Here is a 16,994-nt window from a genome sequence, read left to right as displayed (position 1 = left end):
AAAATCATTGTTTCTTGTACTGGATTTTATCCTCATTTACATAAACGTCTGACATCAAGACAGACACCTTGTAGTTAGAGAGGACCCTGAAATATTTCATTAGAGCTATATGGACTAGAAACTTGTGGGTCGTATCCACAGCACAAAAAAGAGAATACAGATGTGGTGAGCTGAGCACAGGTCACCCCATCTTACCCTCAGAAATCATTATAATACTCAAAGAATATAGCAACATGGAACAATCATGATGTTTTGATTGTTTAAAGAGGAAGAAAGGTCATGTCTTACTGTAAGTGTAATCCACAAGTAAAGAATTTTGGTAACATACTCCAAAAAGAGAAACAACTTTGTAGAAGAAGGATTGTTTCATACCACTGCTTTGCCTTTACCCAATCAAAACATCCGTAAATGAGTTCTTGGCAGTACCCTGAAGTGTCAGGTTTAATGAGTAAAACACAAAGGCTAGTTGTTTTCTGAAGTACAGAGAAGCTAAAAAGCCTTAGTTCTATTTGCTTCCACACATTATGCAAACAGTTCAGCTTTTAACACTAAATACAGAAAATGTTGCTGGGCTATAACTCAAACACAATTCATTTAGAAGGCCATAAAGATACATCTTTCAATGGCCTGTTTCATAAAGCACATCTGTGCCCTTACCTCTTCCCTTCAAAATACTCTTAAAACTCTTGTAAAATGAGGTAGGCTGTTATATTTTGAATCCATCACAGTATTAACAGTAGCCAAAGGCATCCTTCATGCGATAATGTTAACAACTTAGAATTTATTTCTGCTATCCAAAGATTCATGCAGCTTTCAAGAATTCATAACACATGAGTCTTTATTCTCCACCTTGCTATGATATACAGGTTCACTCCAAATTATTTTAATGCAAAAGACAACATGGACAGTGAATACCTTTTTTCAAATTCCACAGTCTGTTTTGGTCTATTTCTTGTGCTTATGGAGGTGGAGTGATTCAGAAGTCTAAAACCAAAACAGGGAGCACTTGAAACAACACTGTGTGCTGAAATGACTTATTTTAAACTGTATTTGTACTGTTTCTCTTTTACGGACACTCCAAGCAAAGATTCTGCTTTTCTAAAGCACTACATTCTTGGGTTTTTTTCTCGCTCTGCATCTTGGGAAAACCAACAAATTACATTTACCTATTGTTCTTTTTCTGTTTGAAGCCCCTTGCTCTCAGGTAAAGTATTGAAGATTGAGGGAGTATGAATTATTGTGAAGCAGTCAGTCTGGGCAGAAGACTAGTGAGAATGATGGCACGAAACAAAAGGGCATTATGAATGGACAAGACAGGGGCAAGGAAGAAGATTCAGAGCAAGAAAAACAGAGAGAAAGGAGGCAGAAAGTTGCTTCTCAGAGTATGTATCCTGCGCTACTGCAAAAACCAAGGACAGATAAAGCATCTCATCACAGAAGTAGCTATGTTTCTGACCTAGCAGCTGAGAGATGCAGGATGTGGGCCTCAGCATGTATGAAAATATATAGACATAAACAAAAATCCCCAAGGCAAGTTAGCATGCTGTGTTAAACAGAAGTGTAAAATACTTAATAATTAACTGAGGCCACTTGTAGGAGCTCTCCCGTGGGGAAAAAAGCTGCCTTGCAGAGTTTATTTTGATGCCAGTATTTGTACACGAAGGGTCCATGTCCACTGGACTCCTACGTAAATGAACCCTCAAAATAAGTCAGTTTTACTGGAATTCTAATTCCCCTATTTCAAATTCATCCTCACCAGCACAATAAGAAATACTTTATGCAATGTGCTGCTATGTGAAAATCATGCACCATAAACACCAAATACCTTGATGCACGTCCTGCAGCCCTTGTCCTCTGGAAGAGCTTTTCACTGAATGAAGTTCTATAGCTTAAAGGCCTCCGTCTGAACACAAAGATGGAGGAAGGAAGCAGTAAAGATTTACAGGAGAGGATAGGGAAGTAATTAGTACAGTAAGCAGAAAGAAGTAAGAGGATAGTTTTTACAGGGTTAAAAAGATTAAAATGCTTAATGGTCAGAGTTATGGTTTATATTTTTTGAGGATCGAGTGATCAGACCTTTAAAAATCCATAGAAAATGTTTAGAGTCAAACATACACCTTTACAGATTCTAATTCTTATTTTCTCTACAAAGGTCAAGGTACAATATGGACAAACCCACCTGTTACTGTTCAAAGCACAAAACAGTTCCTTTAAATTCTACCAAAATTTAAGCTTCTTGAAAGGTTAGAAGCAGAGAAGCAAAAAAAATGCATACATTTTTGTTGTGATCAAACCACTTAAAGGGCTTAACTGAATTCATTTGTTTACCTTCTCTACCCACACAAGTTATATTTCAGCATCCTAGAAAACTTTTTAGAAAGGCAGCCAGGCTACACACAGATTTGCCCACTGTTGCAACCACAGCTTAAATACCTGTTCTTCTGTTCTTGTTGCAGTAGTTGAGCAGCTATTTTCCTTAGGTCAGTCACTTCCTTCAATTCATCATCTTCCTCTGCCAACAGCTGTTCTCGCTCATCCCTAAAAAAAAGCAAAATGGAAAGATGCTCAATGCACATGCATGTCAGGACAACGGCTGGAAAAGAACCCGGAAAAACAAAAAAACTCCCCTAAAGCAGCTCATGCTCCCCACCCCCATTGCTCTACACACAGCCACTTCAGAATCCCCCAAAAAATGACTGCTGAGGACTCACTTTTTCTCATCCCCCCAATCTTCATTCCTTTCCATTTTCTTTGACTTCTCAGCCTGCTTCACTCGCTCCTTACAAATGAAAGTAGTATAGAAGCTACATTAGGGAACTTTATAAAAGGAAATACTACTAAGTTAATATATTTGAAATATCTTACAAAGTTACCTTAATAACACAGACTGCTGGTCCAGTTTGTACATCTCCTTGATCACAAGAAGCCACATCTTCAGAGGTGGGATCAAGGTAATCACATACATCTGGGTCTAGTGGTATAGCATGAGGATAACAGAGGGGAGGAGAAAGAAGATTTCATTACATATGTTAATACACTCAAGCCCTGAGATCTTGCGTAGAAAACATTTATTTAATACAGCCTCACAACTACCTTCTCTAGTAATAACTTGATCTGTTTAGAAAGTCAAATGGGATTATACCAGAACCATTAGGCTGCTAACAAGAAATCAGTGTAATAAAAAACCTTGGAAAGGCATTGAAAGACCTATGCTGAATTCCACTTCAGTTTCTGGTGCCATTCTAAATACTAGTTGTAACCTGAAAAGCCTTTCATAGCCTGCACTTTGAAGGACACCATCTTCTCCCATAAGAACCTGCCATTCTCCAGATCACTGGTGCTCCACTTTCCAATTTTAGACAGGCAGCAGCTAGTGACAGACTGTTTTTGAAAGTGGCACCATATCCTTGGAACGCCTTCCTCCAAAACTGTTGCCCAGCTCCTACAGAGTCATTTAGGCACCAAAGATCTTTTTATGGTCTCAGGCCTTTGATTATTTTGCTTCTTTCTGTAGGCTCCTACAATTTAGTACTGCAGGACTTCCTTGATTTTGTTTTTGAGCATTAATGGAAACTGAGATATAATCCTTACAGCAAACAGCTGCATAGTGCCAATATAAACTGGAGCGTCATTCCTCCGTTTATTGTTTTATACATGGGATAAACCTTAATAGTTTTATTCCATTGAAATCAAGCACACGGGCAACACAATGACTGAGTACTCATAGGGGTGCCTGCAGTTCCACGTAGTGCCTCACAAAAATGCTTTCTTTTGGGCGCCCAAAAGAAAGCATTTCCCCACATTCTACAGAGTTAGAGAATAATATTTACCTTTATGCAATTCAGGTTTATTTCCTAGCAACTGATTGTCATTTCGGAGGGTCTGCTCCCTGGTTGATTCCGATACCTGAGAGTGAAGGCTGATTGTGTCGTCATCGGATGGCTAAAAAGAGCAGTTTTAGAACATAATCTGCATATTCTATTTGTCCACCAGCTAAACCATGCATCATAAAATAACCTTCCCCAAAAAATGCTAACAGGGCTGTTACGTTAATTTAGCATAGTCATTTTGGCTGGCTGACCTCTCACCTTTATGCACAGCATTTCTCACACACTGAAACAGTTGCTGAAAATATATTTTATAGGTCAATCAACAGATGTAGCAAAAAACTCATTTAAATTCTAAAATGATACATTTATACAAAAATCAAATTGATGAATTTAGTGTTAAATTACCTAATGAAAGGATTGTTTATACTGCATGGAAAAAGATTAACAGTGATCTGTAATATCGCTCTAAATATAGAGCAAAAAAGACACATTGTTATTGTTGTGCTTTATACTTTAAAAATGGTTGTGAAGAGCTTTAGCTTAAGCAATTAAAAGACAAACTGGGGATTCATCCATGGGGAGTTTCATAGATAGTGGAAGAACTGAGAAATTCTTTCCTCCATTCCTACTCAAATTTCCTTCTCCAAGACACTATAAACTTCTAAAGAATTTAACCTGCCAATTTCCCAGTTTCCCTGCTTTTTTCCCCTTTAACCGACTCTCAACATTCTAAAGGCCATAAACATATTTACTCCCGGGGGGGGGGGGACTATTGGATTACACAGAATAATAGGTTACGGGACAAATTAAGATTTCCAAGACAATATAAAGCTATAAAATTAGAAACACTGGTACAGAAGAAGGGGGGAAATGCCATCTACCTCCTACTTTGCTCTGAACAGTTTCAAGAGAACAGACTTACTTCTGTAGTAGATAATCTTTTATCCCCATTATCACTACCAATTCCAGAGTCTGGGCCATGGTTTTTATTTGGATAAAAATCTTCCATGCTGTAACAAAGAGGAACAATTCTTGTGACACATCACTGCAAGTCAGATTCCAATACTCGATAACAGTCCTATCCCTGTACTGCTTATTAAGTGTTGAAAACAGACATGGGTGAGACCGATTATCTTGCCTGGTCTATACATTTCTCAAACCAATTTTTTAGAACTTTTCAAGGTAGCTAGATGGGCATTGCTGCACTTCTGAAATTAGTATCCAGATAACAGGTTAATTGAAAAAATTTATCCCGGCATCCTTTTGTGCTGGGTTTTATACACAAAGGTATAACCAGAAATCTTGCATCTATTCAAAACAGTGAAGGCTCAAAAATTTATGGACAAGGGTTCATTAGGATCCTAACAGGAAAAAAGTTTTTGTACACATGCCATATGCACAGAACTCATTTTACTGAGATGATATACAAGGCAGACACCTTGCAGAAGTCATGCCAGAATTATTATTATTAAAGGGATAAGGAATGTTGTTTATGGCATTGTTTATTGTATGCTTTTCTTGTTTATCCTGCATTCTTTTCTCGTTTCTATAATCCTTACCTAACGGAAGGATTGTTTATACTGCATGCCTTACACTGTTCCGTTGAAGTGTTTAAATCTGGAATCCAATCTTACTGCAATGTTTATTACATGTCTTAATATTGTTCCTACAGAAAGGCTAAATTTTGCAATTCACCTAATTCTTACCAACGGAGGTGAATTATAAATAAAGTAAAAAATTTCCTCTGTTCCTTTATACTTCTGTAGGTTGGCTTTCCCCTTTTTCCCCAACTGAAATTTCTAAATTTTGCTGTGATACTAGTGCATGTAAAGTTTGCTTCAAGTACTGCCCCCCACCCCACAGTCCCACACTACAACATTACAATTGTACAACCCATCAGGGTTGCTTTTGCATTCTGAAGAAACCATCTTTGGACCCCACTGACCTGGTCAATTACCGCCCAGTTTCAAACCTCCTGTTTCTGGGTAAGGTGATTGAGAGGTCGGTGGGGGAGCAGCTAGAGAGTTTCCTGAATGATTCCTCATCCCTGGATCCGGTTTCCAGTCCGGTTTCCGCACAGGATACAGGATGGAGACATTGCTGGTCGCCCTCACTGACGATCTCCGCAGACAGCTGGATCGTAGCGGATCAGCGCTGCTGATATTATTGGATTTTCAGCAGCATTCGACACGGTCGATTACAATCTACTGACCCGCCGCCTCACCAAAGTGGGGATACGAGGGACTGCCTTACAGTGGCTCATCTCTTTTCTCCATGGTCGGGGACAGAGGATGGCGCTTGGGCAGAAATTGTCATCTCACCACCCATTGGTGTGCGGTGTCCCTCAGGGAGCAATACTCTCCCCGTTACTGTTTAATGTTTACATGCACCCCCTTGCCCAGTTGGTGTGGAGTTTCGGACTTGGGTGTCATCAATATGCTGATGACACCCAATTATATCTGATGATGGACGGACGGCCCGACTCTGCCCGGGGTGTCTTGGAGCATGCCTTCAAAGCTGTGACTGGGTGGTTGAAGCAGAGTCAGCTGAAACTAAATTCCACAAAGACTGAGATCCTGCATGTGGGTCGGGGGTCCATGAGCATGAGACTCCGGCTCCCTGCTCTTGATGGAGTGCCGCTTGCGCCGGTTTCGAGAGTTAGGAGCCTGGGGGTGATCCTGGATGTCTCCCTGACCATGGAGGCACAGGTCGCAGCGGTTGCCCGGTCCTCATTTTTCTATCTAAGACAAGCCTGGCAACTTGTCCCCTACCTGTTGACCCACGACCTAACGGCAGTGATCCAAGCAATGGTCACCTCTAGATTAGATTACAGCAACTTGCTCTACGCAGGGCTTCCCCTGGGCCTGATCCGGAGACTACAGCTGGTTCAAAATGCAGCTGCATGAGTGATTGCAAGAGTCTCGACTGGAGAACATATAACACAATGCCAGCTGCATTGGTTACCAGTTGAGTACCGGGTCCGGTTCAAGGTTTTGGTATTGACCTATAAAGCCCTATGTGGACTGGGCCCAGCATATCTGTGGGACTGCCTCTCCCTATGTGTACCCCAGAGGACACTTCATTCTACAAATAAACAACTTTTGGTGGTCTCTGGCCCAAAGGAGGCTTGCCTGGCCTCGACCAGAGCCAGGGCCTTTACGGTCCTGGCACCAGCCCGATGGAACTCTCCATCTGATGAAACAAGGGCCTGGTGGGATTTATCATCTTTCCACCGGGCCTGTAAGACAGAGATGTTCCGCCAGGCATATGGCTGAGGCTAGGCTGGGCTTCCGCTGGCCATACTGAAAAGATCTGTCCACCACCCTATATATACATGGGTCGTGCCTGAAATGCAGCGTTTTACCATCGCCATCTTGAGAAGTTTTATTGTATACAATTTTTTAATTTTACTGTAATGTTTTATCTGTTTTAAATTGTATTTTATTTAAACTGGAATGTTGTACTCCGCCCTGAACCCACCTGGTGGGGAGGGTGGACTAAAAAGCCAATGAATAAACAAACAAACAAACAAACAAAGCGCTGGGCATTCTCAGTAGACTACGAAAAAAGAATTTTTTAACTGCAGAAAGCTGCATGCATGAAATAATCCAATGGAATTTTGGAAATAAAACAAAATAACAGATCTCTAATGCTTCTCTGATGTCCTAGGAAGAACACTAGGTAATTTGGAAGCCTTAAGTACTGGGAGCAGTTCAGATAGGGAGAATTGTGTAAGCATCTCTAATTTATACCCCCAAATTGTAAAGGTAATGCATAAATGACCTTGTGAGAAGCAGCCTTAAATGCTCAGATTAAATAATTATCTGCTCTGAGAATGTTCTCTAGAAGTATTAGTAATGTTACAGAAAGAAAGTGTGTTTTTCCCTGAAAGCCCGCAGAGATATTAATTGCTCAGCTGAGAAATAATGTTGTTCTGGCACTAGGCGGCAGACTTCCTAGTGAGCAAAAAACGGAAGTAAATACCATTTCAGAATTACCACCTTTGTGAACATGATGAATAATACTTTTTTAAAAAAATCACTCTTAAATAAATAAAGAATTCTTTGTTTTGCTCTGAAGGGGATGTTACAGGTGCAAAAAGACTTGCCTAAACAACCCCACAGTTGAGCTGGGATACAAACTCAACCCTTCGTTATTCTATCAACAATCTTTTCATTATAGATAGCACTTCAAGCCTTCACACCACACAAACTAATATTTTTCCTCCGTTATGTACGCTATTAATTAAATGGTGAATATTTGATTTGTGTTTAAGACTGTCTATCACTAATGTCAAAAGGAAGGACTGGCCACTGGTTAAAGGGCAACAAAGTATGGCAAGAGAAAAGGTGGTTGTTAAAAGATCTTTAAAAGCAGGGCTTTATTTTAGCCGGAATGCCCCAAAACAGAGTTCCGGCAGCTCTTTAAAATACCCATGTGACTGGTGTCATGTGGGTATTTTTAAAATGGCCTATTTTGGGCCTGGATTGGGCCGCTGCAAGGCAGGGGAGGGTTCCAGGCCCAAAATGGCCTGGATCGAGTCCGAAACGGCTCAGATCGGGGCAAAAATGGCCAGAATTGGGCTGCTGCTGGGCAAGGGAGGGTTTTCCCCACCCAGCAGCGACCCATTCCAGGCCATTCCGGCCCCAATCTGGGCTGTTTTGGTGCCATTTTGGGCCCAATTAGGGCCCCAAACAGCCTGGATTGGGCCTGCAATGGACAGGATTGGGCCTGTGTCAGGTGGCGGAACACTTCCCTGCCCAGCAGCAGCCCTGTCCTCGCCATTTTGGGCCCAATTCAGGCCCCAAATGGCGAGGATCAGGCCTGAAACAACCAGGATCGGGCCACTGCCTGGTGGGGGGCCTGCTCTCCCATGTGGCAGCAGCCCATTTCTGGCCCATTTTGGGCCCAGAACAGGCACTAAACAGCCATGTTCAGGCTGCTGCCCTGCGGGGGGAGGGCTCTCCCATTTGGCAACATGATCCTGGCCGTTTTGGGTCCAAAATGGCCCCGATCCGGCCACTGCCAAGTGGGGAAGTGTTCCCCTGTGGCAGAGCAGCCCATTCTGGGCCAAATTGACCCCCCCCCCATGGAGCACAGGAGTGCTCCCGGGGCAGCCACGCCTGCGTGATGACATCACTTCCCAGAAGTGACATTATCATGCAGTCCCGGGAGAACGCACGTGAGCATATTGAGAGACACACCACCTCCTCCCAGGAGTTGCCCCGCGTGAGAGTGCCTCCACCTCTTTCCCCAGAAAAAAAAGCCAGTTTAAGAGTACGAAATACTTTTATGAATGGCCCTTCACACAATGAAATGTTTTATCACCTCTGCCATAAACTTTAAAATATCATAGGAAGAAATCTGCTAGGAGCACTGAGGCCTGTGGAAACAAAAAAGGGGGCCTACACAACAGTGGCACCAGATGGACTGCATCCAAGGCCTGCAATAATGCTGAACTAAAAGCAATGAAATCATCACAATGAACAGCTCTTCAAGTTTTACAAATGATCGATTTATAAATGCTGAAAACAGAAAGAGTTTACCTGTCCGTGAGGGGCTGAGAAGGGATTCTTTTCCCCAGAGATGGCAAATCCAAGGAATCTGGCTTTTTATCTATTCTGAGGCATGCTTGAATGCTGAGGAATTTAAATATATGTACTTTGCCCTTTAAGCATATCTGTTCAGAAGCAGATGGGGGAAAACATTAGCAAAACCAAAGAAGTATTTAGAAGACCTTTTTTGAGCCATCATCATCCCACCATCCCTCACATGTACATTCCCCCAGACACCATACATAATAAAACAGTTAGCTTAGGCAAACCATCATTGCCCAGACACATGTGCTAGCTGTGCTGGGCCTGCAGGACAAAAAACAAGGCAGGCCAAGGGAATCCCCATCAATGGCCAGTGCAACTGTTGACTTTTTCCACACATATATAACCGGGGTGACGACAAAATAGCAGAAGGTTTGTCCTTTGGTTAGTTTGCTCTGCGTCTTAGTGATGTGTTACATTCTCTTCAGAAGCTGAATAGCTTTCCAGTTTTACAAAGACAAGCACAAGACATGCTCCTTATCTTCCAGCCACTTCCCTTCTAGCATATTAAAATCAACACTGAAAAGCAGCAAAGGATGCCTTTCCAGATGGCTTTGGGCCAAGAATGGTCTATTTCCTTAATGCGTAGGAAGCTAGCTGAATATGCATCTCTCACAAACCTTCTCCACTTCTGAACTGAAGGAAATCAAGTGGATTTAACGAACCTGTGCTGGTGGTATCTGCATTGGATTGTTATCCAAAATTATTACTTGCAAATGACGTAGCTTTCTGTAACAGACTGGTATCTCTGTGATTTTATTACAAGAGAAATCTAGTTTTACCAAGGGAAGATCTCCTAATTCTGTTAGAAAGAAAGACAGAAAATACGAGACTCAGGCACTGCAAGAGATTTACATTTTTACATGAACTAACAAGGAAGCTTGAAGGAGAGGAAACTTACCATCAGGCAGTATATGGAGATTATTTCTTCGTAAATTTAATTCTCTAAGTGACTGCAGCTTTCCTATTTGCTGTGGAAGGACCTGGATTTCATTGCAGCTAATATCCTATGTGAAGATACAAGGAGTCAGAACACCAATTAGCTTCACTGGAATTTTTCGAAGCACCTACCCCCCAAGAAGGCCAAAGCAAACCAAGTCAGAGTGTGATGAGAATGTACAAGGGCCAGATTTATCATGTTCGTCTGGATTACAGCAACCCTCTGCTTTGTAACAGGAGAGGATCTAATTCAAGGCAAATGTTAAAAAGACATTTATTCAATACCCCCAAAAGATTATAGCCTGCTGCTGATACAGAATTCCAGTAATATTGTTGGAAGCAAATGAGTATAAAGTAGGCTCCTTTATGAACATTCAGAGTCAAATAGATATATTCCTGTCAAGTTAATTCAGAGGATTATGAAACAGTCTTGTTTTAAAAGTATGACTGTTAAAACAAAATACCTCTCTTGAAGAAGAATACATTTAATATAAGTGACTTCACAAAGCCTCTAAGCAGGGTTGCCATCTTCTAGGTGGTGGCTAGAGATTTCCCAAAAATACTACTGATCTCTAGGCCATCGGAATCAGTTCCCCTAGAGAAAATGGCTGCTTTGGTGGACTCTATGGCATTAAACCTTGCTGAGGCCCCTCCCCTCTTCAATCCCGCCTCTCCAGGCTTCACCCCCAAACCTGAAGCAGGAAACATTACCTCTAAAGAGAGACTTGAGCATGTTAGTGATAATCTGAGAATTCATTATTACTTCTATCCATGGAGCAACACAATCCTCATTGCAAGATCAAACTAGCACTAAAAACTCAAAAATATACAGCATCTTATTTTGGTCTCAGATGGCTAGTTATAGCTAAAGTTGAAGCAAAACTAAGAATTGTCCTTAAAGAGGAAATATGAAGGTCCTATCTTTCATTACAAGCAAACTGTGTTAATGTTCAAGCGCAGAGATGGAGGTTTACCCTAAGATACTGAAGCTCAAAAAGCCTGAAATTGTAAGCCTTCTCTATAAATTGATATTGGGCTTCCTACAAAATGAGAAAGTTAAGAAATTAATTCTAAAGGTTAAATGTAGGGCAACACTTACCAACTCCATTAAATCTCGCAACTTTCCAATTTCTTCAGGAATGGACACAAGTTTATTATTGCTGACAACTAAAACCTTAAGTGGCAATTCAAACAGGTATTTTGGCAAGGTTGATAAAAGATTTCGACTAAAGAGGAGAGAAATTATGTAGTTAATAACTAGCAGCTATCAATGATTTAAGACACCCACACAGAGAGACACACAGAGTATTCACAGATGACTTATAACCAGAACTTTTTCTCCTAAACTAACTTGCTATTACTTCCATATTAATTTAATTGAAATGGCTGGCAGTTGACAACTAAACAGCTGTTAAATGTCTTTGTGGAAAAGCACAAGTTAGCTGCTCTTTAATATAAATTAAAAACTCATCCAATCAACTTGTGTTCTGTAACTCTACCTTGCATGGGAACCGAGGATGATCTTATGTGAATCAGTGAATCTCACACTGGGACCAAATATATATATAAAAATTATGCATTAAGGAAGTTTCATTTGGGACCAACAGTGGAACAGTTGGGGGAAGGGGGAGAGAATGAGGGCATAACAGATTTTTCCTGTTTGACAAGAGATAAATTTGCAGGTCGTTTCAGGGTATCCAAGTAACAGCATCACCAAGAAAAAAAAAAGAAAAACTGAAGGAATGAAGCTCAACGAATGAAAACACCAATGAAATTCTCTCCACCACCACTTTTTTGATTCAGCACTAACAAGCCCTGCCTGCTTAGCATGTAGAAGCTTCTTTCACTCAAATTATATACAATCTCTGATTTTCATAGAATCGGATAAGATCTGACAACTCAAGCATTTTGATTTTCAATTAAGATACCAGATATAGAACTCTTATTTTATTTTCACATTTATATCCAGCATTCAAGACCAGATCACAGCAAAATGAACATAGAGATGGTAAATCAAATTGCCACTTAAATATCGAGATAAAAAGATTTCACTGGGCAAAAATCAATATCCACTACCACTCTAAAATAAGTGCTTCTCTAATTTTACCTCAAAGCCAGCCAGGGTATTTCCAAGGCAACCTAGTCCACTGCTTGGCAAATTTAAGAGTTATCTAAGAGTTAGGAAGCCTTTCCTAATTTTATCTCTAATTAAGATTTTTGTAGTTTACACCTAGCACTTTATCCTGTCCTCCAAGATGTGTTTGCTTTCTCTCCTCCCCCTCATTTGCATTCCCCAATTGTCTTCTCTCTTTTTTTAATGCTTTCAGCAAGTCTTGCTTTTACCATCTTTGCAGCTCTAGTTTGTAACCCTTTTCCAGTTAATATTATAGGACCTCCAAAATGTGGAATGGGATTCACATTTCTACAAGAACAGCCAATATCTCATTAATTTCTCCGTTTAGATTATATCACAACCCTAGCATGCATTGGGAGAGCCTCTCAGGAACAAAGAATGAAGATGGCTGACAAGGCAACTAAAGAGAATCAGCCTGGTTTACCAGTTTACAAAAACTGGCACACTAAAGTACAGCTAACATTTCCACAATGTCTCAGAGCTGCATCACACAGGATGGTTTTTTCTTCTTATGTATCTCTGGAACACCAGAAAAACTCCATGAACACTGTGTGTGATAACCCAAGCCTTATTTACCACTTGTACACATACTGGAAGTTGCTATGATTTTTGCATGTAACAACATTCATTTCCTACACTCACGTAAGAAGTAAGTCATGTCCACACTTGCACATAGTATACATCAAATCAAAAACTGTGTACACTGAAGGTACCACACACACACAGCGCCAACATTCTTTGAAAAGCCAATTTTTTCCAGTACTGCAGTCAGTCCAGCCATTATTCTTAAGCATGCAAGATCAGCAAAGCTCTTTCAGCAGTAGTTAATGTCCAGATGCTGAAACTGAACAAAGTTTTACCTTCACATCTCAATCATCATCACCTGAAATAGGAATACCAGGAATAAAATTAGACATTGGCAACTTCTAGTTTACAGACTGGAGAACAGTCCTCCACGCAACTTTTTCAAGTAGAAGGGGTAAACTGAAGCCCTCATGAGCTGGAATGTTTAACAATTAGTTTAGATGGCTTGAAAAGATTACCGACCTGATATTCAGATATGTTAGCATCTGCAGATTTTTAATCGCTTCAGGAATTGATTTGATGCAGTTGTGATATAAGTTCAATGTCTCAAGTGGTGCAAACTGCCACACATCAGGAGGAATTTCAGCAAATCTGTTCTTGGAAAGGTCTAAAAGGGAAAAAAACTCCTAACGATCAGTCTACTTAAGTGAAAAAATGTACAAGACGTGCTACCCTTACAGTATGCCCAAAGCTTTAGTGCATACTGTAAGGGTAGCACTTACCCTTACCCTTACCCTGTAAATTTGATATTACAAAGTAAACTAACACTAGAATACTTAGCATTGAGGATGAATGGAGATGTGCATCCTGCTTTGGTTCGTTGGCATTCTGGAAAGGGAGGTCATTTCCATAAACTTTTACAACTGTCAACCAGGCAGGATGGGTTTCTTGGATTGGCTTACTGGATCTCTTGTCTAAGAGGAGCTGCTGCTTCCTGATGCTAACCCATTTTCCTCAGCAGCTGCAGAGTGATTATATTTTTCTAAAAAGTAGTTCTTCTTTTCTACTCTCTCCAAATTAGAAAAAGAAATCTATCTCCTTAGAACCCCAATATTCTATCCTCATCCCCAAAGGAATCAAACATGTAATTTCATTTGCTCACCTTCAGCCACTGTTACCTGTTACTCCCCCACTCTTGCACAGTTCAACCTAGATAATTACGTTTTGCTTTCCCTACAGTGTAGTTCTAAACCAGGTTGCACCCTTCTAAGCCCACTGACTTCAATGGACTTAGGAGAGTGTAAACACCTCTTAAGGACTGCTCTGCAAATTCCACAAGCATGCACCCTATCAAACATAGCACTGTGCCAATCAGCATTATGAAGATATTCTGCTGTAAATGCTGTGTTAAAAAAATCTGCAATACATGTATCAATGACAAAATAAGAGCACTAAGGCAGACTTGTATTGGAATCGTATGCAGAACTACTACATCCTGAGCTCTTTGAAGTCAATGAAGAAGCCCTGCATTGGATTGCACAATTATTATACCCTAAGCCTTTATGATCACCCTTTGTCAGATGCAAATGCCAAAGCTAGGCCCACATTGTCTATGGAGATAAAATCAGTTGTCTGCAGCCTTTCAAAAATCCTTTTGAAATCAATTTGTAGATATTTCTCTTCTATGTTTTTTAATTAATAAACCCTTTCAAACAAGTAACAAACAGCTACATGATCAAGCATCACTAAACACTGAATTTTAGACAAATAAGGAACACCACATCTTTGGCTCGCTCTCTTTGTGCTCTCTCCTGTCATATGAACAGATGTGATCAAAGGCAAACCCCAAAGGCTGATTAATACATCCCAAAGCCACAGTGTTTCCTTCCCTGTCTGTAGAATATTGCAATTACTTCATTCTACAAGAAAAAGGGGAAACTGGACAAATCTACTTTTGTATCTCATATACTAAGACATTGTCCTGCTTAGAATCAGAAAGATAATCTTCAAGAGGCTGTATGACGGAGAGAGAAACACAGTATAATAATCTGCCAACTAAATGCAAAAACCATTAACATTTGGTACGGCATTAAAGAGAAATAGTGGCCAGTCTGTAAGCATAGCCCTTATTGATACCAGGAAAGCAAATTCAATAGGGAAAAAATTAAATATATTTATTATTTATTAAAACATTTATAGCCTTTCCATGTGGTTCAAAAGCCTAGTTTACAATTTCCACCAGAGCTTTATAAACTAAAATTACAGCTAAACAAAGCAGCTTGGGCTTATTCACTACCATGAACATAGCAATTTTTTTTTAGTATCCAGACCCTTTTATGATGGCAGCATTCAATTTCAGAAGAGGAAATTTAGAGCATAACTAATTTAAGAGATCCATGATCAGTTCATCCCAGGTCTTTAACTTCATGTTTAAAAACAGTCAATTGTGGGGAACCACAATTTAGATCCAGACCATAGCACAGAGGAAGGGGGGAGTAATACTTTGCCCTTTGCAGTTTCCTGGTTCAAGGAGAGCAATTTCCATCTAAGAAACAGCACAAGGAAAAAGGATTCACATGCACACATGCCATGGATTCAATGCAAATGTATCCCCTGCACTGCTTTTAAATAAAATGGGTTGAGAGATTCAGGAGATTGTGGATTTCCCACATCTTATCTAGTTATAGCCTCAATTTTCTTCAAGATGGTTGGAAGCTAGACCACCATGCTAATAATCACAGATACAGTGTACAAAGCTTTAGGAAAGGTACAAGTCAAAGAGCTGCAAAAGGCTAGAAGTCTCACAAAGACTGACTGTTACAGAGTTCGAAAATAATGAAGCAATGCTTCCTATAAAGTATAGCACCCTAAAAAGGCAGCCATGTCATGTAGCCCCATCATACCTGTCAGATATCACATATGAGGGGTACAAATGGGCCTTTTCGAGAGCATTTTGACGCACTTCCCTCTGCAGTTTTATATCTACCATTACAGCATCTACCATTACAGCAGCACTGTTGTCCCTGCTCTGAAAAAGTAGTTGAGTCAATTGTACACATCCTACTATACTGTGAGTTTTACCAAGAAGAAAGAACTCAATTGATTATTCCACTTCTCACTAGATTTAAGCCCTTGCATTATTTTATGAATTTTGAGACTGAAGCTCTGCAGGAATGTCTAACTTAGGACTCTTTAGGAAATCCAAATGTTTGGCGAGGGTGAATTTTCATTTGTACAAGTTGTGCTGATTTTTCCTCTTTGGTATTTAATAATTCTAGCTTAAATGATGTTTCCATGAGTTTCCTTGAGAAGTAATGAGTCTGCAGTTTCCTGATTTCCATTTTTAAAATTGGAGTCAGCTACCTTCTAGCCTTCCTGTAAGGAAACTAGGCCTCTAATTCAAGGAGGTCTGCTTTCAAGATAGCACAAAAGGAAACAGTTTTTCCACATTTCAACAGAAATCAGTAGGTAAAGATTATATAACAAAACCCCAGGTATATCCAATCCATTCCACATATCCTATGACAGAGAGAGTACCCTGAAGGAGAAGCAGAGATCAGAAGATATTTCAAGGAACAAATTTAAACAAATCAGATGAGAAACCATTTACACACAAACACCTAACTCAGTAAAATAAGCAATCCCACACATTACAGTGAATGTGTAAGGTTGTTCTCAGATTACTCTAAAAGGGGAATTACACAACTTCATGGGGCTTAGCAAACGCCCTGTTTAGAGCATTAACAATAGGGGAGACTGTTGCTTTCATGCCCTGCTTGTAGGCTTCCCAGAAAAATCTAACTCACCACTGAAAAATGATGCTAGATGGACTTTTGTTCTGAAACAGTGAGGGTCTTTTCAAGTTTATTTATGTAAAAAAATTCGATGTCGCCTTTCCACCCAACTCAAGGTTCTCAAGGCTGCAAACATTAAAAGATTTCAACATTTCAAAATGAGAGAATCTATATT

At 40.2% G+C, this 16,994-nt stretch overlaps 1 protein-coding gene across 1 annotated transcript in view; it reads right to left on the bottom strand.

Moving 5' to 3' along the window:
* The window catches only part of LRCH2 (leucine rich repeats and calponin homology domain containing 2), a 45,224-nt gene that overhangs the window by 16,206 nt on the left and 12,024 nt on the right, over positions 1-16,994 (bottom strand). The window contains exons 2-12 of the mRNA XM_054996110.1: positions 13,548-13,692; positions 11,466-11,592; positions 10,329-10,434; positions 10,093-10,229; positions 9,377-9,510; positions 4,753-4,840; positions 3,831-3,942; positions 2,874-2,971; positions 2,712-2,779; positions 2,434-2,538; positions 916-984 (exon numbers count right to left, since the gene is read on the bottom strand). Coding sequence (XP_054852085.1) covers positions 916-984; positions 2,434-2,538; positions 2,712-2,779; positions 2,874-2,971; positions 3,831-3,942; positions 4,753-4,840; positions 9,377-9,510; positions 10,093-10,229; positions 10,329-10,434; positions 11,466-11,592; positions 13,548-13,692 — 1,189 coding nt within the window. The remainder of the gene's footprint in view (positions 1-915; positions 985-2,433; positions 2,539-2,711; positions 2,780-2,873; positions 2,972-3,830; positions 3,943-4,752; positions 4,841-9,376; positions 9,511-10,092; positions 10,230-10,328; positions 10,435-11,465; positions 11,593-13,547; positions 13,693-16,994) is intronic.

Source organism: Eublepharis macularius, chromosome 13 (genome assembly GCF_028583425.1).
Source record: "Eublepharis macularius isolate TG4126 chromosome 13, MPM_Emac_v1.0, whole genome shotgun sequence".
NCBI classification, from domain to species: Eukaryota; Metazoa; Chordata; class Lepidosauria; order Squamata; family Eublepharidae; genus Eublepharis; species Eublepharis macularius.
The sequence above is the reverse complement of the archived record's forward strand: the minus strand, read 5'-3'. Positions and strand labels throughout refer to the sequence as shown.